Raw genomic sequence first — 24,440 nt, forward strand, 5'->3', positions numbered from 1 at the left:
TACAACACCTTTGTATGACCCCCATTAAATTGTTCTTTACCCTGAATGTGAGACCAAGGTCTTACCATTAAATACAATGGACATCATATATTTGGCCCTAGGTGCTCTCACTTTAAAAAAATCCCATTATAATTGATATCCCATCTCACAATTTTACAGTCTTCCTAGCTGTAGTGAATTACATTATCAGCAGTCAGAGATGTATTACCTATATATAGCAGAGGCTATGGCTCTTGGCAGAGAGTAGAGACATATGATGCCAACTAGTGGATCTTTTGGCACTTGAAAAAATATGACAGAGCATGAGGTACATATTTATTTTGTTTTAAGAAATAATATAATATTGTATAGATTACACATATAAAGTGTTTATATTAATTACAGTTATCTTTATGGAAATCCTAAAAATCTGGAATCAATCTGGAATTAAGACATGTTGTCAAAGAAAATATATTTTTATTTTAATATTTTTCTTGTAATACAAAATTTGAAGAAAGGTGCTGTGTACTGAAACCTAATGGAAATATGTTGCAATGGCAATATTTCAGACATCACTGAATTTGAAAAGAAACTCAATCTTGGCACTTAGTTTGTACAATTTCAGCAGCTGAACTGATATTTCTTCTGCCTAACAGAAGCAGGAAGGAACCTGCAATAAAATTCTTTAAAATTGGAAAATGTGCATTATTGACCTGGGAGGTTTGTTCTTTTAATTCACAGCCTTACTTTAGTATTTGTTTGAATCTGAAGTCTTAAATGCCGATTCGTTTGCTGTAGTTCCTCTTTCTCTTGACGTAACTTCTCTTTGTCAGCTCTTTCTTGTCTAAAGTCTTCTTCATATATCTTGATCTGGAAAAAAATGAAACATATCACATGTATACTTCCCAACTTCACAATACATATAAAATATGGGAAATGCTAGAGCCTTTTTGAAACTGATCACACCCCACCCACATTTGACCATAACTGGTTGTCTTACACTCGTTTTTTGTTGACTTCACCGGATTCTGACTCAAAAAAACAGAATAATCTTAGGTGAAGCTACATTATATACAAGGCTCTCTGGACAAGAGTCTAGAACTCAAAAAATGTCCAGGTGGCACAGGTACAATTTATATTCTCATGGGGGTGAGCCAGCTGGGTAAAGTTGTGCAAATGGCTGTCACTTTACAAGGCAGTACTCACTCATAGACAGTCGGGGGTTGATTTACTAAAACTAGGGTGTTTAAAATGTGGTGCAGCTGTGCACGGTAGCCAATCAGCTTCTAGCTTCAGCTTGTTCAACTAAGCTTTGACCTGGAAGCTGATTGGTTTCTATGCAGGGCTGCACAAGATTTTGCACTCTCCAGTTTTAGTAAATCAGCTCATTGGTGTCTGGTGCAATTGGGTTACATTACAGAGAATGCAGATGGGGCAGATTTTCTGTGTCTTTTGCAATTCTTTGAATGTCAGTTGAAGTTATGGGGGTGGGGGAAGTGGAGAGCAAAACTTCTGCCTAGCCTTTTTGGCTTTGACCAGTTATGGTCATCTTTAACCTATCTTTGAATTCCAATACAATCACCACATTTGGTTTGCCATGGGTTTCATTTATTAAAAGCAAATATACTGTTCACCTTGCAAGGGAAGTGGCACTTTGCAAGGGAGTTTTCCCCAGAATGCAGTAATTGAGGTGTGCAATCTAAAAATCTTTTTTTTAATTTTCCTTTAACATGATTGGGTATTCTTTGCAAAGTGAAACTTCATCACCTTCACTAAGCTCTGGGGAAAATGTCCTTGTAAAGTGCAACTAACATAAAATTTGCTTTTAGAAATTCAACCCGTATGTGTCTAAGTTATTTATCTTTGTGCAGCACTAATATTCTCTAGAAAATTATAAACTGAAACAAATTGGTATCTGTCCTTATTCTCACCAATTTATGATTTGCAGGTATGTTTGAAAGATAGGTTGGCTCATAATTATACTTCATATCCTATGAGTACAATAATGGGTATTTTTAAAATGTTTTCACACAAGGCGCACATGGCATTGATTCAGGATTCACACATTTTCCAATCGGATTTAAATAATAATAAAAACAAATTGTGAATCCTAGGTTAAAGTTGTGTGATTTATGTGAAAATTGACCAGTAAGTATTTAAATTCTATTACTGTTCCCTTTACTACACCTCCTGCCCCTTCTATCTTAGTAGTTCATGCACAGCACAGTACACAGTATCCAGTACGTTCATCTGCTATATCACATATTGAAGGCATAATAAAGAATATTCTTACATGTAGAAGATTATTAAAGGAGGGAGAGGTTTCAGGCATTGTGAATTTACTTCACTTTATTCACTTATGTTTTTCATCAGATGAATAACACAAAATGTTTGCATTAACAATGGTTTGTCTTCTTCCTGCATCTAGTAGGGAATTTTGGTAAGACTTAAATTTGCATATAAAATTGTTTCCCAGGAAAAGATTTCTTGTCCAGCTAGGTAAATAAAAACTAGTCATATATGTAAAGATTTTAGCTCGTGGGCTGAATCATAGATGGAATTGGTTTACTGACAGCACTGGTTTATTTTGCATACTTGTAGTGAATATTATTTGTTTTAATAAAATAGCATACAGTGATACCTCGGTTCACGAACTTAATTTGTGAACTGACTCTGGTCGCGAACCGAATTGGTCGTGAATCGAGGCACATTTTCCCATAGGGTTCAATGTAAATCCGGTTAATCCGTTCTGACCTTTTTTTTTTGGTTTTTGAAGCATAAAAATATGAAACAAATTACAATACACATTAGTACAGTATAGTAATGTGTAAAGAGAGAACACTAACCTTGCTTGAGATGACTTCTGGCATGGAGGAAGGCAGGTGGGAGGCGGGTGGGAGGCGGTTACAGAAGTACTGTACAGTACTGTATGTGCTAAAAAGCACACCAAAAAGCAAAAAGTAACTGAAAGTGTCTTCACAGTACTCACAGTACTTCTTTCTGTGTCTCTTCTTCTCTCCACGATCTTCCTACAGGAAGTCACGACCATGTGACAGCCTGGAAATAGCATTAAAATGGCCATGGCTCTTGTTTGTGAACCGAAGCGGAGTTCGTGATCCGGAGCATATTTTTATGAACTTTTCTGTTCGTGAACCAAGTTGTTCGTGAACCGAGGTATCACTGTATCTGGTTTTACACTATCTGGAGCGCTTGGTCTTCCTTCTTTTTTTTACATGCATGCACGCATCGAGTGATGCTACTAATAAAATATGCTGGGTTGGTTTCCCTGAATGGAGTTACTTCACTACCCAGACATCAACCAGAATAAGATTAGTGAGTAATATGTGGTGACATATACCATTATATGCACTTTGTTACCAAATGTATTGGGACACCTGCCTTTACGCACACATGAACTTTAAAAGAATCCCGGTCTTAGTTCTTAGGGTTCAATGTTGATAGGGCCCACCCTTTGCAGCTATAACAGCTTCAGCTCTTCTGGGAAGACTGTCCACAAGGTTTAGGAGTGTGCCTATGGCCTGGCACACAGTGTCCGCTCAAATTCATCCCAAAGCTGTTCTATCAGGTTGAGGTCAGGACCAAGCCAGCCAAGTTCCTCCCCCCCCCCCCCCAAACTCGCTCATCCATGTCTTTATGGACCTTGCTTTGTGCACTGTTCCAAATCATTTGGTGGGGGGGGGGGGGGATTATGGTGTGGGGCTGTTTTTCAGGGGTTGGGCTTGGCCCCTTAGTTCCAGTGAAGGGAACTAGTAAGACGTCAACATACCAAGACATTTAGGACAATTTCATGCTCCCAACTTTGTAGGAAGAATTGTGGGATGGCCCCTTCTTGTTCCAACATGACTGTGCAACAGTGCACAAACAAGGGCCATGAAGACATGGATGAGTGAGTTTGAGGTGGAGGAACTTGACTGGCCTGCACAGAGTCCTGACCTCAACCCAATAGAACACATTTGGGATGAATTAGAGCCGAGATTGAAAACTAGGCCTTCACGTCCACATCAGTGCCTGACCTCACAAATGCGCTTCTGGAAGAATGGTCAAATGTTCCCACACTCTCCTGATAAACATCCCCACACCATAATTCCCCTCCACCAAATGATTTGGACCAGTGCACAAACAGGGTCTATAAAGACATGAATGAGCGAGTTAGGGGTGGAGGAACTTGAAGGGCCTGCAAAGAGTCCTGATCTTAACCCAACAGAACACCTTTGCTATGAATTAGAGTGGAGAAGGCGAGCACGGCCTTCTCGTCTACATCAGTGCCTGACCTCACAAATGCTCTTTTGGAAGAATGGTCAAACATTCCCATACTAAACCGTGTGGACAGTCTTCCCAGAAAGGCTGAAGCTGGTATAGCTGCAAAGGGTGGCCCAACTCACCATTGAACCCTGCATACTAAGACTGGGATGCCATTAAAAATTCATGTGCGTGTAAAGGCAGGCGTCCCTATACTTTTGGTAAAATATTGTAGCTATCTTGTTCAGACCTGCAATCACATGATTTAACTGAGGGATGTCCTCTGGTGTGAACTTTTTTTGCAGCTCTGAGAAGTCTAGTGACCAAATGCCAAGAGCCGCTTATTGCTTATGCCTAAGCTTATGCTGAGTTGTATCCATCTACTTTAGAAATACCTACCTTTCACCATGTCCACCCTGGTGGGGTCCCATGGCACATTTTGTCCATGGTTCACTTTACTTTGCCAACAGAAATCTGCCGTTGTGAAAGGGCTGGCTGTTTGGGTATTTCTTCCAGTCCAAAGGTTCCTAGTCCTTCCCTGGATGGTACCCAAAGTATCCGTCATTCACTATATTTTTTTGGGTTTGGTAGTGTTAGGCAAAACATCCTTGTTCAAGTATACACTGTAGAAGCACCACTCATAAATACAAGGTACAATAAAAGCAGCAGAAAGAACTGCTCAGGCCCTGTTCAAACAACACTGTGCTTTATATTGCCTACGTACCTGAATCACTTCCCAACACATTAGGTAGTAAAGCAGATTTTACAAAGCAGAAGTTGCATAAAGAAAGTGAAGGGGGCAGGTTTCTGATATTAAATCGGTGGGGTTTGCTAGAAGTATGCACATTGCTTGTGCTAATATAAATTTTAATAAATAGTTAATAGATGTGAATATCTAGGATTTGGTGGCACCCTACAAGTTTTACATTGTTAACCTAAGTTAGATAGGCAATAAAAGTTAATGTTGCTGAGGCATTGGTAATATAAACAGCATGGGTAATGTGGAATATATGAACTAGATCGAGTAAAAATACTTCCTGGAAATCTGTTGGTGACTACTAAAAGTGGACTTTATTATTCCTTAAAAATTATGGTGGTGAGGGCCGTTTAGCACAAAGGGGCATTTTATAACATCAGTTAGGTAATTTTTCCTTTCTGAAAGCTAAATATTATTTTTCTAAGAATTCTCATACAAAACCAAATTACAACTATATACACCTTTATTTTATAAAATATACTGTTTGCTGTTAAATATTACTTTTTTCTCCATATTCCTCAGGATGGCCATTTCTGAGTACAGATAATTTCTTTCCATAAACAACATGCTCACATACATTACTAAACATATATATTGCATATCTAAAAAAGCTTTACATTTGGTGAGGTTTTGTAGCTCAAAAAATATTGGCATTCTTTTAGCATTTATAATTTTTTATTTCAAATCAATAGTACAGAGAGAGCAAACAAATTATTTTGCAAGCTGTAAGAAAGCTCTAGATTAGTTTCTTAGGGCACATGAGTTAAAACGGAATTAATTTATTTGTGTTTAAAAATTAATTCACCTGCTGTAAAAGAGCTGCAATATCTGCACTCAAATCCTCATAATCCAAGTCCCTTGCTGGAATATTTATTCTTGTCTGTGCTTTGTCATCCTTGGTTTTCTGAGTGGATTTCACAAGGGTCTGAAAGGAAACAACTCATGAACATATAGTAGTATAAAACAAAGACTAATGTTAAAACAAATACAAAACAACTGTGATATGAATATATGACACAGTAATGTATAATATAGACTCTGTGATTTGGTGGCCATGCCCACGTATTTAAGCCTTTTGGACCGAGGTGCACCACATCATTTCACTCGTGACTACCTATGACTTGGACCATCCCCCAGCCCAATTCCTCTCACACCATTCCTTCTTACCACATAAAATCTATTATAAGTCATTAGCCATGCACCCCCCCCCCCCCAAAAAAAAGGAATGGCTTACTAGTCTTCATAAAATAGCTAAGATGGAGGAAATGACCTACATAGCTTTAGCGTTGGACCCCCTTTCAGCCGACTCCAGAATTCACCCGACTGACTACTCCCCCCCCCACTCAACTTTAACTACAGGACGATTATACTCCATACCCTGGCCACTTCCTACTCAGCTTTACTTCAAGTTAATCTTACATTCCCAGCCTTCAGACCTTCACCCTATACTGCCCCCCCCCCCCCATTCATTACCCACACCCTTGAGGGGTCTGCACTTAATCACTACAACCTATGGAAGGGGAGTAAGAGACATTATCCCTCCCCATCCTTCCCCCTTTTTTTTCTCTTCTTTTGCCTTTCTCTTCCTCCCTCCCCCCAACCTTTCTTATACTACACCAAAACCGTTAACTGTGTATCTATAAAAATGTAATGCCTGATCAAAACCTGATTATAACCCACCCTCTCCCAAACTCCAATGCAACTTTCTATACACATGGGCATGTCTTTTCTTCTAATCTACGCTAAACAACTTATACTCACCCTGAGAACTGCATGCCATTACCTATGCCCCTGCACCCAGTATTAACCACTTAAGGACTGGAAGGTTTTACCCCCTTAATGACCTGGTCATTTTTTGCAATTTGGCACAACGCCACTTTAACTGGTAATTTTGCAGTCATGCAATGCTGTACCCAAACAAAATGTATGTCTTTGATAAAAAAAATCTCAAAAAGCGTAAATGTATTAGTTTGTGCAAAAGTTATAACATCTACAAACTATGGTGTATATACTGGAATTTACGCAGCTTTTACTTTCTGACTGCCTATCTCATTTCTTGATAAAATGGCAGGGCAGTACAAAACCCCCCAAATTACCCCTTTTTGGAAAGTAGACACCCCAAGGAATTTGCTGAAAGAGCATGTTGAGTCATTGAATATTTAATTTTTTTGTCACAAGTGTTTAAAATGACAAAGAAAAACACACAATGTTGTCATTGAAATTATGTATTGCTTACACATGCCATGGGTATATGTGGAATTACACCCAAAAAAACATTCTTCTGCTTCTCCTGAGTACAGGGATACCACATGTGTGAGACTTTGTGGCAGTCAAGTCATGTACAGGACCCCGAAAACCAATCACCGCCTTCAGGCTTTCTAAGGGTGTAAACTGCTCATTTCACTTCCTCACTACCTATGACAGTTTCAGAGGCCCTGAAATATCAAGATTGCACAAACCATTTTGGAGAGAAGACACCCGAAGCGGTTTGCTGAGAGGCATGTTGAGTCCATGGAATATTTTATTTTTTGCCCCAAGTTTTCGGGGAAAAATTACTAATTATTATTTTTTTTTTTTACACGAAGTTGTCACTTAAATGATATATTGCTCAAACATGCCATGAGTATATGTGAAATTACACCTCAAAATACATTCTGCTGCTTCTCCTAGCATAGGGATACTACATGTGTGAGACATGTATAGGGATACTACATGTGTGAGACTTTTTGGGAGTCTAGCCGCGTACAGGACCCCAAAAATCAATCATGGTATTCAGGGTTTCTAAGGGTGTTGATTTCACTGCTCACTACCTATCACAGTTTCGGAGGCAATGAAATGCCAAGATAGCACAAACCCCTCCCCCAAATGACCCCTAGTTGGAAAGTAGACACCCCAAGCTATTTGCTGAGAGGCATGTTGAGTATTTTGCAGATCTCGCTTTTTGTCACAAAGTTTTGAAAATTGAAAAAAAGAGAAAAAATACCTTTTCCTTTTCTTTCTTTATTATTTAAAACAAATGAGAGCTGCAAAATACTCACTATGCCTGTTAGCAAAATACCATGGGGTATCTACTATGCTATCTTGGAACTTCATGGCCTCCGAAACTGTGACTTTCCAAAACAGAGAAATGTGGGGGGTATTAAGACTGTCCTTTGTCCATTTTATGCTCAATATTAGAAGCTTTTGCCACACATCATCCACTCTTCTAACCACTTGAAGATCAAGCCTTTTCTGACACTTTTTGTTTGCATGAAATTTTTTTTTTTTTACTAGAAAATTACTTTGAACCCCAAAACATTATATATTTTTAAAGCAGAGACCCTACAGAATAAAATGGTGGGTGTTGCAATTTTTTTTGTCACACAGTATTTGCGAAGACATTTTTCCAAACGCAATTTTTTTGAAAAAAAAAAACACTTTCTGAAATCTAATGCACAAAAACACAATTTATTGCCCAATTGTTTGGTAAGAAATGATCTTATGCCAAGTACATAGATACCAAATATGACATGCTTTAAAATTGCGCATGGCTGTGCAGCGGCGACAAACTACGTACATTTTTAAAAGCCTTTACAGGTTACTACTAGATTTATAGAGGATGTCTACTGCTAGAATTACTGCCCTGCAGTGATACCTCACATGCATGGTGCAATTGCTGGTTTACATACGACACGAGACCGATGCTTGCGTTCGCCTTTGCACGCAAACACAGAGGGACAAGGGTGCTTTAATATATATTTTTTTTATTATTATTTATTTTGCTTTTTTATTTTATTTTTACACTTTCCCTTTCATATATATTTTTTCTCGCTTTTATTGTTATGACAGGGAATGTAACTATCACATATGATAGCAATAAGTAGTGACAGGCACTATTTTTTTGAAAAATTGGGGTCTTTTGGACTCTAGATCTCTCCTCTGCCCTTAAAGCATCTGACCACACCAAGATCGGTGTAATAAGATTCTTTTCCAATTTAAAAATGGCGCTGTTTATATCCAGCAAAAAAGTGATAAAATGCTCGTAGCTTCTGGTATCTTAGGCCATAGAGATGATTGGAGCCATTTCGGTCTCCAATTAATCTTTGGTCAGCTGACGGAACCACCGGCTGTATTCTCTGTTACCTGGTGAAACAGGAGCACCCAAGAAAACCGTGGAAGGCGTGGGAGAGGTGATGTCCCCTCCCACTGCTTGTAAAAGCAATCGAGCAGCTAATTAGCCGCTAGGATTGCTTTTACATGAAAGTCGACCGCTGACTGAAAAAAATGGTACCAAGATAATGCATAAACCTGCAGGCATCATCCCGGTATGGACACTCAAAGTCCAGCGATGTACCAGTACGTAGCTGGTCCTTGTTGGGCATATATTGTAAAGTTCTTTTTTTTCATGCAGCCTGTGGGCTGAACGAAAAAAGAGAACCTAATGGACTCCTGCAGTCACATTGATCGATGTGGATGAAGAAATCTCTGCCAAGAAAAGTGTTAAAAAATATATGGCGAAGCATAGGGGAGATACGCCCTCTGTGTCCACCCCATCCCCTATGCTTCGCCATATATGCTCTTTTTTTAACTGCAGTGGTGAAAGCGAATGCTGTCAGGATACAAAGATCAGTGCTGCAGCTGATGAGTGTACCTGCAAAGCAAATAATGGTTAACAATAAAACACAGTAACAATAAAACATTACAATATAATATTTACAGTGCAGTTAAACAGTAGAATGGTGGTATCTGCAAAGAAAACTATGGTTAACAATGAGAAACAGGAACAATGCAACATTACAGTACAGCAGTATATTATAAAGTACAGTAAAACAGTAAGAACAGAAAATTACCACAATAGAACAACAACTATTTTTGGCTTTTTTATTTTTAAATGTTTTATTTTTTTTCCTTTTTTTTTTTACTTCTATTGTAACTGTAAAAAAACTTTAAATGTTCCAGGCTAGGGTCTCTCAAAATTCTATAGCCTTCCAACATCTATCCAGACCCTACGTGAAAGTGTGCCCTAGACTGTGCCATGCTGTACCTTTACTAATACTCCCCTAGAGACCAGGTTGACCAGGACAGACCAGGACAGGAGGGATCTGCGTTTTCTTTAGCCAGAACATCTTCTTTGGGTTGCTCTTTGGGTAGGGGTACCAGGGAGGACATACGGAAAATGCCTCTCATGCAGCCAGGTCACTGCATCTGGATTATACATTTGGACCACAGCACCTTCTGGATTAAGAAGGGCTGTGATGATCTCTTCCTGGAATTTTAGGAAGGATCCACTTCTTCCTGACACTTTGTATAGCACATAAACGTTCAGCAGAGCCAATTGGATAAAGTATACAGACACTTTTTTGTACCAGCGTCTGGCATTACGGGCAATTAAGTGCGGCACCATCATTTGGTCGTTGAAGTCCATCCCTCCCATGTTAAGGTTGTAGTTATGGACACAGAGGGGCTTCTCAACAACACCAGTTGCCGGTGTGATTTGGACTGTCGTATCTGTGTAAATGGAAGACAGAACGAAAACAATCCTTTTGTCCTTCCATATCACTTCAAGTAATTTGTTACACTTCAAAACAAAAAAGGGAACAAACCTTTACCACATTCTAATATATATCGATATGTATGCAAAGCGTTTGCAGGACACAGTCTGGCTTGTAGTGGATTTTAATGGCACTAACAAGAGGCAGATGTGTTATATTTAAAAAATCATCTTTTATTTTACAACATTTAAACATAGTAGGTGCCCAACACGACTACTTTTAAAGAACTACAGATTATGTGATAACAATCTCCTTATAGAGTATATATGTGAACACCTATCTACATTCAATCCATTGATTGAAGTAAGTATATCCTTGTTGCTGGTCGGTCGACGCATTTCGCAATTTGCTTCCTCAGGACCAACAGCAGGTGTATCACATTCTGGTAATCTTAAATAAATACTGTCATCAGTTTCACATCAGTCACAAAAAACACAATGTATAGTTTTCAAAAAATATTTCTATGGAGTTAATCAAAGTCCTCACTTACATGCATTGCAGTAAGAGGCATACTTTTGTCATATATGCCTGGGGGCGCATACAGGGGATTAGCATCTTATTAGCATCTATTTCTTATATTGTTAAATTTCCACTCACTTTCTCTTTAACAATATATATAAAGTAATTTGTCATTTTCATTTCAACCTATATTAACATCTATGTATTTATTATTATAGAGATCTTTTAACTGATTTAATAAATGATGAAGGCCCATTATATACAGTGCCTTGTGAAAGTATTCGGCCCCCTTTAACTTTGCGACCTTTTGCCACATTTAAGGCTTCAAACATAAAGATATAAAACTGTAATTTTTTGTGAAGAATCAACAACAAGTGGGACACAATCATGAAGTGGAACTAAATTTATTGGATATTTCAAACTTTGTTAACAAATAAAAAACTGAAAAATTGGGCGTGCAAATTATTCAGCCCCTTTACTTTCAGTGCAGCAAACTCTCTCCAGAAGTTCAGTGAGGATCTCTGAATGATCCAATGTTGACTTAAATGACTAATGATGATAAATAGAATCCACCTGTGTGTAATCAAGTCTCCGTATAAATGCACCTGCACTGTGATAGTCTCAGAGGTCCGTTTAAAGCGCAGAGAGCATCATGAAGAGCAAGGAACACACCAGGCAGGTCAGAGATACTGTTGTGGAGAAGTTTAAAGCCGGATTTGGATACAAAAAGATTTCCCAAGCTTTAAACATCCTAAGGAGCACTGTGCAAGCGATAATGTTGAAATGGAAGGAGTATCAGACCACTGCAAATCTACGAAGACCTGGCCGTCCCTCTAAACTTTCAGCTCATACAAGAAGACTGAACAGAGATGCAGCCAAGAGGCCCATGATCACTCTGGATGAACTGCAGACATCTACAGCTGAGGTGGAAGACTCTGTCCATAGGACAACAATCAGTCGTAGACTGCACAAATCTGGCCTTTATGGAAGAGTGGCAAGAAGAAAGCCATTTCTTAAAGATATCCATAGAAAGTGTAATTTAAAGTTTGCCACAAGCCACCTGGGAGACACACCAAACATGTGGAAGAAGGTGCTCTGGTCAGATAAAAACCAAAATCAAACTTTTTGGCAACAATGCAAAACGTTATGTTTGGCGTAAAAGCAACACATCTCATCACCCTGAACACACCATCCCCACTGTCAAACATGGTGGTGGCAGCATCATGGTTTGGGCCTGCTTTTCTTCAGCAGGGACAGGGAAGATGGTTAAAATTGATGGGTGGAGCCAAAAACAGGACCATTCTGGAAGGAAACCTGATGGAGTCTGCAAAAGACCTGAGACTGGAACGGAGATTTGTCTTCCAATAAGACAATGATCCAAAACATAAAGCAAAATCTACAATGGAATGGTTCACAAATAAACATATCCAGGTGTTAGAATGGCCAAGTCAAAGTCCAGACCTGAATCCAATCGAGAATCTGTGGAAAGAACTGAAAACTGCTGTTCACAAACACTCTCCATCCAACCTCACTGAGCTTGAGCTGTTTTGCAAGGAGGAATGGGCAAAAATGTCAGTCTCTCGATATGCAAAACTGATAGAGACATACCCCAAGCGACTTACAGCTGTAATCGCAACAAAAGTGGTGCTACAAAGTATTAACTTAAGGGGGCTGAATAATTTTGCACGCCCAATTTTTCAGTTTTTTATTTGTTAAAAAAGTTTGAAATATCCAATAAATGTCATTCCACTTCATGATTGTGTCCCACTTGTTGTTGATTCTTCACAAAAATTACAGTTTTATATCTTTATGTTTAAAGCCTGAAATGTGGCAAAAGGTCGAAAAGTTCAAGGGGGCGAATACTTTCGCAAGGCACTGTAATAATAAGGTGTGGTTACAACAGGCATTGGATCAGTTGCATTTTGGTTGGTAAGAATACATACAGTATCTCACAAAAGTGAGTACACCCCTCACATTTTTGTAAATATTTTATTATATATTTTCATGTGACAACACTGAAGAAATGCCACTTTGCTACAATGTAAAGTAGTGAGTGTACAGCTGTATAACAGTGTAAATTTGCTGTCCCCTCAAAATAACTGAACACACACCCCTTATTGTCTAGACAAAAGTGAGTACACCCCTAAGTGAACATGTTCAATATGGGCTCAACTAGCCATTTTCCCTCCCCAGTGTCAAGTGACTTGTTAGTGTTACAAGGTCTCAGGTGTGGATGGGGAGCAGGTGTGTCAAAGTTGCTGTTATCGCTCTCACTCTCTCATACTAGTCACTGCAAGATCAACATGGCACCTCTCTCTGAGAATTGTTGCTCTACATAAAGATGGCCTAGACTATAAGAAGATTGCCAAGACCCTGCAACTGAGCTGCAGTACAGTAGCCAAGACCATACAGCAGTTTAACAGGATAGGTTCCACTCAGAACAGGCCTCACCATGGTCAACCAAAGAAGTTGAGTGCACGTGCTCTGTGTCCTATCCAGAGGTTGCCTTTGGGAAATAGACAGATGAGTGCTGCCAGCATTGCTGCAGAGGTTGAAAGGAGGGGGGGGGTCAGCCTGTCAGTTCTCAGACCATACGCTGCACACTGCATCAAATTAGTTTGCATGGCTGTCGTCCCAAAAGGAAGCCTCTTCTAAAGATGATGCACAAGAAAGCCCACAAACAGTTTGCTGAAGACAAGCAGACTAAGGACATGGATTACTGGAACCACGTCCTGTGGTCTGATGAGACCAAGATAAACTTATTTGGCTCAGATGACGTCAAGCGTGTGTGGTGGCAACCAGGTGAGGAGTACAAAGACAAGTGTGTCTTGCCTACAGTCAAGCATGGCAGTGGGAGTGTCATGGTCTAGGGCTGCATGAGTGCTGCCGACACTGGAGAGCTACAGTTCATTGAGGGAACCATGATTGCCAACATGTACTGTGACATACTGAAGCAGAGCATGATCCCCCTCCCTGGGTGCAGTCCAGTCTAAGCACATGTGCGTCTGCTGAATTGTTCTTTGAACTGTGAGTGCATTTCATGTTATTTCTTCTCATGAATTTATAAATTAACATCTAGATTTTAAGCTGGATGTGGTGCTGCCTTTGCTCTCTTTTGTCTATGGAGATGTATTTGCCATAATTATCCCTGTCTGTACTGTGCTTTCAGATCTTTATTTTCAGTTGTAAACTAGATTTGAACACTATCCTAATAAAGGGTTAAATATTTAAACGCCGGGTTTCATGCATCATATGTTATTGAGATGAAACTGAGCCTGTCCTAAGCCTTTCTATTGGGACAGATCAAACTGAATTTGTTCACAAATGCTTGTAGTCAGCCAGGCTCCTTCTCCTAAAAAGCATCTACAAGGTAAGAAATATTTTTTTACTTTTTCTAAGTATGCTGTGTGTATGGCACATAAGAAACCTATAATTGTTTATTCTGGAATTAAAGTGCATTGCACTTTAAAACCTACTTACAACCATTTTAAGCTGAGTAAACTCATGTTGACTTCTTTTGAAAGATGTTATTTTTCTGGCCAAAACCAAATAGGAAATACAAGTGCCAAAACCTACATGGGAGAGAATTTCAAAAAAAAGGCAAGGCTCAGAGGAAGCCCTGAAGGCAAAAGTTTGAAACTAATAGAATTATATAGAGGGATCAAGTTAGAAAGATGAATTAGTGAATGGTGAATCTTTAACTTTGTATGAATTGATTTATATTGTATCTATTATAGTTCCAAATTGACACCAAATCCAATTCTCACCGGCCAGGTAGGAAAAAAAAAAACATTCTGGATGAGTTCACACTTGATTCCCATGTGGCTCACAGCAGGGGGTTCAGTGCATCCCTGTTCTCCATTTCAGGGATGAATCAGGCCCAAATTTTGCCTGAATTTGGACCTGAAATAGAGCCAAAGATGCACAGGACCCCTGTGCAATTCGCTCCTCAGCCGCCCCGGAGGAGTGTGAACCAGCTCTATTAAAAGCAGGTCACAGTCTCCTGTCATGCGAATTGGATGCGGGGATGCATCCTATTCGCATAAGTGTGAACCCAGCCTTAGAAGAAGTACCTACTTACAGGTAGCTTGTAGAAGGATTTGGCATGTTCCAGCAAGCTGTGATAAAAAAGTAACAGTTTGTATTATGAATATTTACCAATTTAGCCAATCACCAGGATTTGGTGGCCTGATGATCAGTGCTAGGGGTAAACCCATCCATTTAACCATTTAAAAAAACTGTTATATTTCCGGCTCATGCCGGGAACGTAACACCCCCATTCGTTGTGCTCTCAACGACCTGTCAAACCATCCAATGGCTGGCGTCATAATTGATCACATGTGCAGCATCATGGCAGTTGTAGAAGATTAACCACTTTAAGACCAAGCCTATTTTTGACGCCGAATATATAGATACCCAACATGTCATGCTTCAAAATTGCGCACGCTCGCAGAATGGCGACAAACTTTGGTGCTTAAAAATCCCATAGGCGACAATTTAAAAATTTCTACAGGTTATCAGCTAAGAGTTACAGAGAAGGTCTAGGGCTCAAATGATTGCTTTTGCTCTAACGATCGTGGCGATACCTCACATGTGTGGTTTGAACACCGTTTACATATGTGGGTGGGGCTTCCGTATGCATTCGCTTATGCCTGTGAGCTAACAGGGACAGGGCGCTTTAATTTTTTTCCTATTTATTTTATTTATTATTTTTTATTTTACACAGTTTAAAAAAAAAAAATAATCATTTTTATTCCTATTACAAGGAATGTAAACATTCCTTGTAATAGAAATAGCCATGACAGGACCTCTTTATTGTGAGAACTGGGGTCAAAAAGTCCTCAGATCTCACAAGTAGATGTACACTAAAAAAGAAAAAAAAAAAACGGCTAACTTTATGAAACATAAAATAAAATATATAAAATAACATAACCAAAGGAAAATAGAGCAAACGACACTCAAATATCAATAAAAGGTGCGTATCAATCATTAGGATCTTAATCAATATGCACAAGCAGCGCTATGACCATAGTCAAAACTCAGTCTGAATAAATAAATATCTCTAAAATCACATGTGTCACACATAAAATAGAGAAACAGTCCAATAGTGGAAAAGTCAGTCACAAACCGAGTTCTTGCGGGGTCCCAGTGAGGGATATATCTCCGGTATGGAACAAAAGTTGACACTGTGTCCCTCCACCTCACCACGTGTAAAACACCCAAAGTGTACACGCTTACCAGATCCCTCTGCAATATGAGCCTGCAAGGATAGTATAATCACGTCCGGACCATCCAGATATTTGAGCTCTGAGAGCCCTACTCACGGCTGTGATAACCTCATAAAAAGGTAAAAAAAAGATAAAAAGGTGATAACCGCAAAAAGGCACATAGAGAAGTACCACTTTATACAAAATGCACTTCTTTATTCAGTTCTCCCCCCCTCACCCATTACACTCACATCAAAAAGATCAGAAAACAGCATATAATCAAATGGTATCGGCACCACAGACTCTGCCGGCCGCTTACCGGTCTCCCGTCTGCTCGTCAGCGTTCCGGAAGTTCCCGATCATAGCGGAAGCTGCCGTACAGCGTACCGTTGCCTGGGTGACCGCACAAGTCACCGCCTAACGCGTTTCATCAGAGGACTTCAACGGAGCGCGTGATTGCGCGGTCACGTCACTCGTATTTATTTCGTACCTCCGCCAGACCTTAACCCCTTCAGCAGTATTTCAACCGCTGCATCGGCCGGCATCCTTGGTAGTCATTGATTGCGGGACCCAAAGACCGGAGCCCCTCATTTAATAGCAATACATATTAATAGTACTGTGCATTCTTTTTACTCCATATACATTCAAATGGCATTAAAACAACAACACTCAACAACAACAACACTCAAATATCACTGTATGTATTAAAGAACACGTCCATTCATTGTAAATGAATCAATAAGGAAATAGTAAACATACATCTTATATTCAATCACAGATGAAAAAGAGGAGGGATCAAGGTATCAAAACATTAGTATATGGAATTACATTTAGTCAGAGAAGAGTGAAAGAGGGAGTTACAAATGGTCCTTATGTTTGGTTAATGACTTAAGTATTAGAGGTTATAGTGCGGTCCGAACCCACCCATGGATTCCAAACTTTATTGAATTTAAGGGGGCAGCCTCTAGCCTCATACGTTAATTTGTATAATGGGAGAGCTTCATTAATAAGTGTAAGCCAAAATGGTATAGTGGGGGGGGGGGGGGTTGTGGATTTCCGTTGCATAATGATGGATTTTTTAGCATAAAACATAATTAGAAGTATAAGAAGTTGTGTGTTTTGAGAAAGAGATTAATCATCAATATGTCCAAAGAGACACCTTAAAGCATTACAGATATTGGGTATTTGGGTAACATAACTAGTAAAATCGGTGACTTCCGACCAAAACGTTCTTACTGGCTGACATTCCCACATCATATAACATATGTGCCCTCTGCTAGGGAGCATCTAGAATATATGGCGGAGGGCGTATAAAGGAAACATGGAGTATAGTAAGATCTATATAAAAATTTGGTCTGAATAACTTTATCTCTAGCTGAAATAACCGCAGGGAACTGTAACGGGAGAGTTTCCTGCCAGATTTCCTTTGTGAGATCTGGTATATCTGAGCGCCACTTAAGTTCCGTGCAAATAAGTCTGTCAGTTGTGGAATGTGAAAGAGATGCATAGTATGTAAAGATTAGTTTGGAAAGAGAAGGGTCAGTCAACAGTCAATCTAAGGGGGAGGCGTGTATAGAAATGTCACAGTGACTAAATTGCACTGCAGCCGTATGTTGCAGTTGGAGATATCGAAAGTAAGCTGTGGGAGGGAGATTAAAATCTCTACAGAATTATGCAAAGTAACAGAAGGTATTTTCGACAAACAGGTGGGAGATTAGTTTCACTCCCTTTTTGAACCAAAATGCTCCGTCTGTCCTTTGATAGAATTCCTGCAGACACTGGTTATTACATAATGGAGCATTAGGGGAGAACATAGCATTCGCACCTGATCGGAGCAGTCTGGAGAGCTTAAAGATCCGGAGTGTCATGGATAAGATACTTGTACTATCCCTGCTCTTTGTGGATTGACAATGAAGCAAATTCTACAGGGACTCATAGGAAGTAAGGATAGCAGCTTCCAAAGCAGTGGCAGCGTTATTGACTTCTGGGTAAAACCACCAGTGGGCGTGGGCCAATTGTGAAACAATATAATCGGTTTGCATGTTAGGAAGTGCCAGGCCTCCTTCCAGAATAGGCAATTGCAGCATATCTTTAGCAATCCTAACAGCTTTGCCTCACCAAATAAAAGAAGTAAGAATGGGGTCAATCTCTTAGAATCTACGTTCAGGGATTTATACCGGAGAATTACTCAGTGTGTAGAGGAAACATGGCAGGAATATAATTTAAAAAATATTTATCCTGCCCAGTAGAATCAGAGGGAGAGTGGACCAAGTCTTTAACCACTTCCGGGCCGCCCGCCGCAATTATACATTCCTACTTTGACATTCAAGACTGGGGTTATGGCAGCAGATAGTGCCATAACTTCTGTATTTTTTTACAGGGCGGGTGGTCCTCTTTCTCAAAAAAGTGGTTCCAGTGGCAGATCACTTTTATGGGCAGCAGGAAAGGTGCCCCCCCCCCCACCAACACTGCTTCCTGGTAATTTTTCCAGCTTACTGGATACTGGAGCCGTCGGTAGTGAGGAAAACAATCCGGTCCAATCGAGTCCTAGGCAGGAAGTTGAGTGAGGGGAAGCTGGCCCCCATTCGACTCTATGGCCTTGGGGGAACCGGAGTGACCTCATACATCACTTCCTCCCAATGGCTTTAAAGGGCCCATTTTTTCATGATGAAAAAAAAATGAAATATTTTTTTCTTTCTTTGTAGTGTAGATGTGAGATCTGATTTCTTTTTGACCCCAGATCTCACATTAAGGCCTCTTTCACACGGAGCGGACCATATTGTGATCCGCTCCGGCACTTTTTTTTTTTTTTTATGGACACGGATGACACTTGTGTCATCCAGTCCGTATGTTCGCATATCATCCCATCCGTTTGCGGATGATATACGGACATAATGTATGTCTATGGGATTGCGGATGTCAGCGGATGACACCGCTGACATCTGATTTTGCGTCCTTTCCGTTTTTTAAATGGAAGAAAAAATAGGGTTCAGTTCCGTTCCAAAAAACGGAACAGAACTGAAAGGACGCAAATTGGATGTCAGCGGATGGTTATCCGCTGACATCCGCAATCCCATTGACATGCATTATGTCCGTATATCACCCACAAACGGATGGGGTGATATACGGACATACGGAACGCCCGTGTGAGAGAGGCCTAAAGAGGACCTGTTTACATTCCTTGTAATAGGAATAAAAGTGATTAAAATTTTTTTTTTAAAGGAACAGTGTAAAAATAAAAAATAAAAGGTAAAATAAATAAGAAAAAAAAAATGTAAAGAACCCCGTCCCTCCGAGCTTGCGCACAGAAGCGAACGCATAAGCAAGTCGTGCCCACATATGTAAACGGTGTTAAAACCATTTATGTTACGTATCACCGTGATCATTAGAGTGAGAGCAATAATTCTAGCCCTAGACCTCTGTAACTCTGAACTGGTAACCTGTAGAACTTTTTTAAAGCTTCGCCTATAGAGATTTTTAATTACCAATGTTTGTCGCCATTCAACAAGCATTGGCACTTTTGAAGCATGACATGTTGGGTATATATTTACTCGGCATAACATTATATTTCACAGTCTAGAAAAAAATTGGGCTAAGTTTACTGCTGAGTTTTTTTTAAATGCAGTAAAATTTATTTTTTCCCTAAAAATGGTGTTTGAAAGACTGCTGTGCAAATACCGCATGACAAAAAATATTGCAACAACCGCCATTTTATTTTTCAGAGTCTTTGCTAAAAAATATATATAAGTTTTGGGGGTTCTAAGTCATTTTCTAGCAAAAAAAAAAAATATTTTAACTTGTAAACATCAAGTGGCAGAAATAGGCCGGGTCCTTAAGTGGTTAAGGTGCTTTTAAGTTTATTAATGAGCGGGTCCAAATTATTCTAAATATATAAGGAGCTGTTTAACTATAATACCTAAATAACGGGAGGTTATAACAACTTTTAATGGACACATTGGTGGTAGAGAGATTGAGGCATCTTGGTCCAACTGATGCAGGAGGGATTTTTCCCAGTTGACTCGGAATCCTGAGTAGTGACCAAAATCGGATTCAGATTTTTCACCTTCAGAGCCTTCCGGAAACCCCAAAATGCAGAGATTGTTGTGCCTAGTGGCATCTTGGCTTTTTTGCAGGTCAGTAACAGATGTGTGCAAAGGACGTGTGACATCTTCTAAATCACCAATGTGCTGTTCAGTATTAGTGACCCTATGCCTGAGATAATGAACGTCTTGCTTCAGGAATGACAAATCCATCGGGAGTTAATCTATTTGCGTAGTCAGAGAGGCCTGGCAGTGCTGAATAGCCTCCATGATTTGCAATAAAGTCAGCTCATTTGGGGTTACTGTGGGGGCAATATTGCTGGGGGATTGGTTCATTGTCCTCAGCAGGAGAATATAATGGCAGATCAGCTAGCCCAGGTGGGGGATTTCCAGGGACTTACCCAGTGCAGATGCAATCCGTGAATCAGCAGCAGATGATGGCTGTACATCCCCCAAGACCCGAGGTGGATCGGCGCTATCTTGCTGTTCAGTGCAGGAGAATATAGGAAGCTTGAAGCCTGGTGTAGCTGGCATTCCCTATCTTCACCATCTCTCAATCTGCTCTGTATGTTTCGGCAGGCTAGAGAGGCAGAGACGGCTGATTAGGAGCAGCAGGGTCAACAGGATCACTGAAGGATCTGGTCGGGCAGAATGGAGCTCCAGTAAAACGCTGCTCACATGCTGGAAGTTGGCCATGCTCCCCCACTTTAAATATTTAGCACATTTCCTTGTCCTGGACTCAGGCCCGAGGCGAATGTGTTGCTAAGCTGCCTTGAGTTCATTAGGACTTTTACCCTAGGAGAATGAACAATGCTGGAATCTTCCCAATTCAGAGGCTCCTGAATATGCTAACTTGATGAAAACAGAGTAATTGCACTGGATGTAATAACTGACTGACTGAAAGAGAAAATACCACAAGAACCTTCTCAGCTCTCCTGCCCTACAAGTCAGTGATCAAGATACCACTACAACCTAAATCTCCAAGAGGGCTAGTTAAAAAGGTAATCAGTCAGTTTATTTCCACCAAAGGAACTGGGTCCCATTATTCTAAGGCATCCTGGAGAACAGCCGCACTACAAATTTGTGTAATGTAAGCTATCAGTTAACTAAAGGTCAGTTCTCATTGAGGTCAGCACTAATAGTGCAATATCTGACGGGTTAGCACGGTTGTTTCCATGACTATTTTATAGTGAACATTTTATAGTTTTGCAGTTGACTGTCTTAAGCATTTCAGTCAACCAATCCAAAAATACCAAGGATTGTTATCAGATGCACAATGGAAACATTTAGTTTTGTTCGGTTAACTTAAAGAATAAGCAGAAATCTGTTCCCAAATATTTTGTTCAATTCACAAAAGACCTAATTTGTGGCAGAAATCTACAACTTTGGTGGTTTACGTTATTTTTGTAGAAAATGGAAAACTTTAAATATAGAGTAAATACGCCATAGAATCAAAATTCTGGGTTGTCTTCAGGAATATCACTTTTATGACCAAATTACAGGAATTGCACACTAGAAGGGAAGAACTCTGACTGCTCATCTGACACGATTATTCCATCATAAAATGTGTGGTTTTCTAGTTTGGAAATTTAATACCACAATTTTGTGTTTAGCGGATGTTTGAGGATTGTTATAATGTTGAGGATCTAGTTTCAATACTAATTTAAAATTTATACATACTCAGTTTTACATACTCTATGTGGAGAATACAGTTTGTGGGATTTATTGGCAGTGGTATAGTGTATACACTACCTAACCACATAGGGTCTTTTTGAAGAGACCATTTATTAAAACAATGTATGAAAATGAACAGATATTTGTCTTGCCATTTTTTTCACCAAAACTGCAGATTGACTAGAACTCACTACTATGAACATACTTAGATGGGCACACGTCTCACTCGGAATGATGAGCAGTGGAATCTGCCAATGCTCAATCTTACTGATGCAACCCCATAACAATGTTTTCCCCCTAATTGGCCAGCAAGTTAATTTACAGTAACAGGAATAAATAGGAGAAGAGTTTCCTGTTCTGTAGAATAGACCAGAGAGAGCAGCTGCTATACATCTAGAATCAAACTGCTATGATTACAGATTGGTCTGCCGTCCCGGCTTTTGATACTGTGTGTAATGATACAGAGTGAACAGTCTTGTTAAGCCTCTCAGGCTATTTGAGTCTTGCGTGGCTCTAATGTCTTAATGTCTGATCTTGTTAGTGTAATGCTAAGGCCAGGCATTTGACTGGTATAGGAGTTGGGTTTTCCAGACTAGGCAGAAATCACAATTATCCCTTAAAACAACACTGGATTAGAATAACTTCAGTGGCCAATTTCATATTTTCATTGACTGGTACTAGAATTTTTCAAGTGGGTGAGCACTACAACTACATTTCTAACTCCAACCAAATCTGCAGGAATTCCTAACTTGATCAAAAGGAACATGAAGTAAAAGTATAACTATTGTTTTCACTTTTGGATCTGTTAAGTCATGGGTGCTCAACTTGTGGTTGCAGAACTACAATTCCCATCATGCCTCTGCTTTTGGAAGTCATGCATGTAACTGTCAGCCTTGCAATGCCTCATGGAACTTGTAGTTATGCAAAAGCTGGAGGGGACACAAGTTGAGCACCCATGGGTTAAGTAAATAAATAGCCTTGTTGGGTTTTTACTGGAGGATGTCTCCTCACTTTTAGGTAGTATCCACACAGAGGTTGAAATGATGAAGGTTATAGTTTTACCCCACTATATTAAAAAGGTGTTTTGTTGCTGTTGATTGTCTGTCAGACAGATTTCTCCTTATTTTTGAATTGAAGACATTTGTCACTTGGACAGGAAGTAAAAGCAAATGTCCCTAAAAGGGAAAAACAGGAATAAAACCCGATAGGGCTTCAAAATCTTCCCCAATCTTAAAAAGTAACATAGTTACATAGTAGGTAAGGTTGAATAAAGACAATATTCCATCTAGTTAAACCTGTGTAGGTGTACATATCAGTGTCAATAATTATTTCCAATGTCCCTGTATTTGTGTTATTTAAGATGCACGTCCAAGAGTCTTTTTAAAATATCAATACTCCTCACTGACACCACCAATTATGCAAAAAAGAAAGATTCAACATCCTTGTCACCCTGACAGCGAAAAATCCCCTGCGTCGCTTAACCACTTTAGAACCGCTCACAGTAATACTACTGCGGCAGAGTGGTTCGTTATCGTCCAGCGATGTAGTATTAACGTCGTTAGACACTCCCCCTTCTGGGCGGCGCTTGCGCGCCGCCGGAGGCTCGCTCCTGCTGTTTTCATTCACAGCGGGAGTCGGGCCAGGGGAGGAGCAGCGGCGATCGCCGCTGCTCTTACCCGATCGTCGGGGATCGAGTCTGGAGATCCGCCCGCTGTGTGTAAACACAGCGGGCGGATCTCCATAGTGACAGGGAGTGACAGATCGGACTGTTCAGCATAGCTGGACATCCGATCTGTCCATGACTCACACAGTCACCTCCCCCCCTACACGTCAGTAAGCACCAGGCATGCATTAACCCCTCCCTCTCCAATAAAATTAACCCCTTCCCTGCCAGTGTCATTTTTACAGTAACAGTGCATATTTATAGCACTGATTACTGCAGTAATGTCACTGGTACCCCCAAAAGTGTCAAAAATGTCAGTCAAGGATCTGTCCGCCGCAATGTCGCAGTCCCGCAAAAAAAAATCGCAGATCGCCGCCATTACGCGTTAAAAAAAAACACCAAAAATTACAGAAATCTTTCCCTTTGTTAGTAAACGCAATAACTTTTGCGCAAACCAATCAAAATACGCTTATTGCGATTTTTTTTACCAAACATATGTAGCATAAAACAAATTGGCCAAAAATTTTTAAAAAAATTGGTTTTTACATCTTTTTTGGGGGGAATTTCATATAAAAAAATGTTAAAAATATTGTTATTTTTTCAAAATAAACGCTCTTTTTTTGTTTATAGCGCAAAAAGTAAAAATCGCACAGGTGATCAAATACCACCAAAAGAAAGCTCTGTTTGTGGGAAAAAAAGGACGTAAATTTCGTTTGGGTACGGCGTCGCACGACCGCGCAATTGTCAGTTGAAGTCGCACAGCGCCGAATCGCAAAAAGTGGCCTGGACGGAAGACAGCAAAATCCTCCGGTGGTAAAGTGGTTAAGGTTAAACCGCTTCTCCTCCAATCTCATTGTGTGGCCCAGTGTC

General features: G+C 39.9%; 1 protein-coding gene across 1 annotated transcript in view; it reads right to left on the bottom strand.

The window, feature by feature from the left end:
• Positions 1 to 504: 504 nt before the first annotated feature.
• Positions 505 to 24,440, bottom strand: part of TNIP3 (TNFAIP3 interacting protein 3) — a 72,827-nt gene continuing 48,891 nt past the window's right edge. Inside the window, exons 8-9 of the mRNA XM_082244185.1 lie at positions 5,802 to 5,921; positions 505 to 849 (exon numbers count right to left, since the gene is read on the bottom strand). Of these exons, the coding sequence (XP_082100311.1) occupies positions 715 to 849; positions 5,802 to 5,921 (255 nt within the window). The 3' untranslated portion in view covers positions 505 to 714. The remainder of the gene's footprint in view (positions 850 to 5,801; positions 5,922 to 24,440) is intronic.

The sequence above is a fragment of the Pelophylax lessonae genome (genome assembly GCF_965119305.1).
Source record: "Pelophylax lessonae genome assembly, chromosome: 1".
Taxonomy (NCBI): domain Eukaryota; kingdom Metazoa; phylum Chordata; class Amphibia; order Anura; family Ranidae; genus Pelophylax; species Pelophylax lessonae.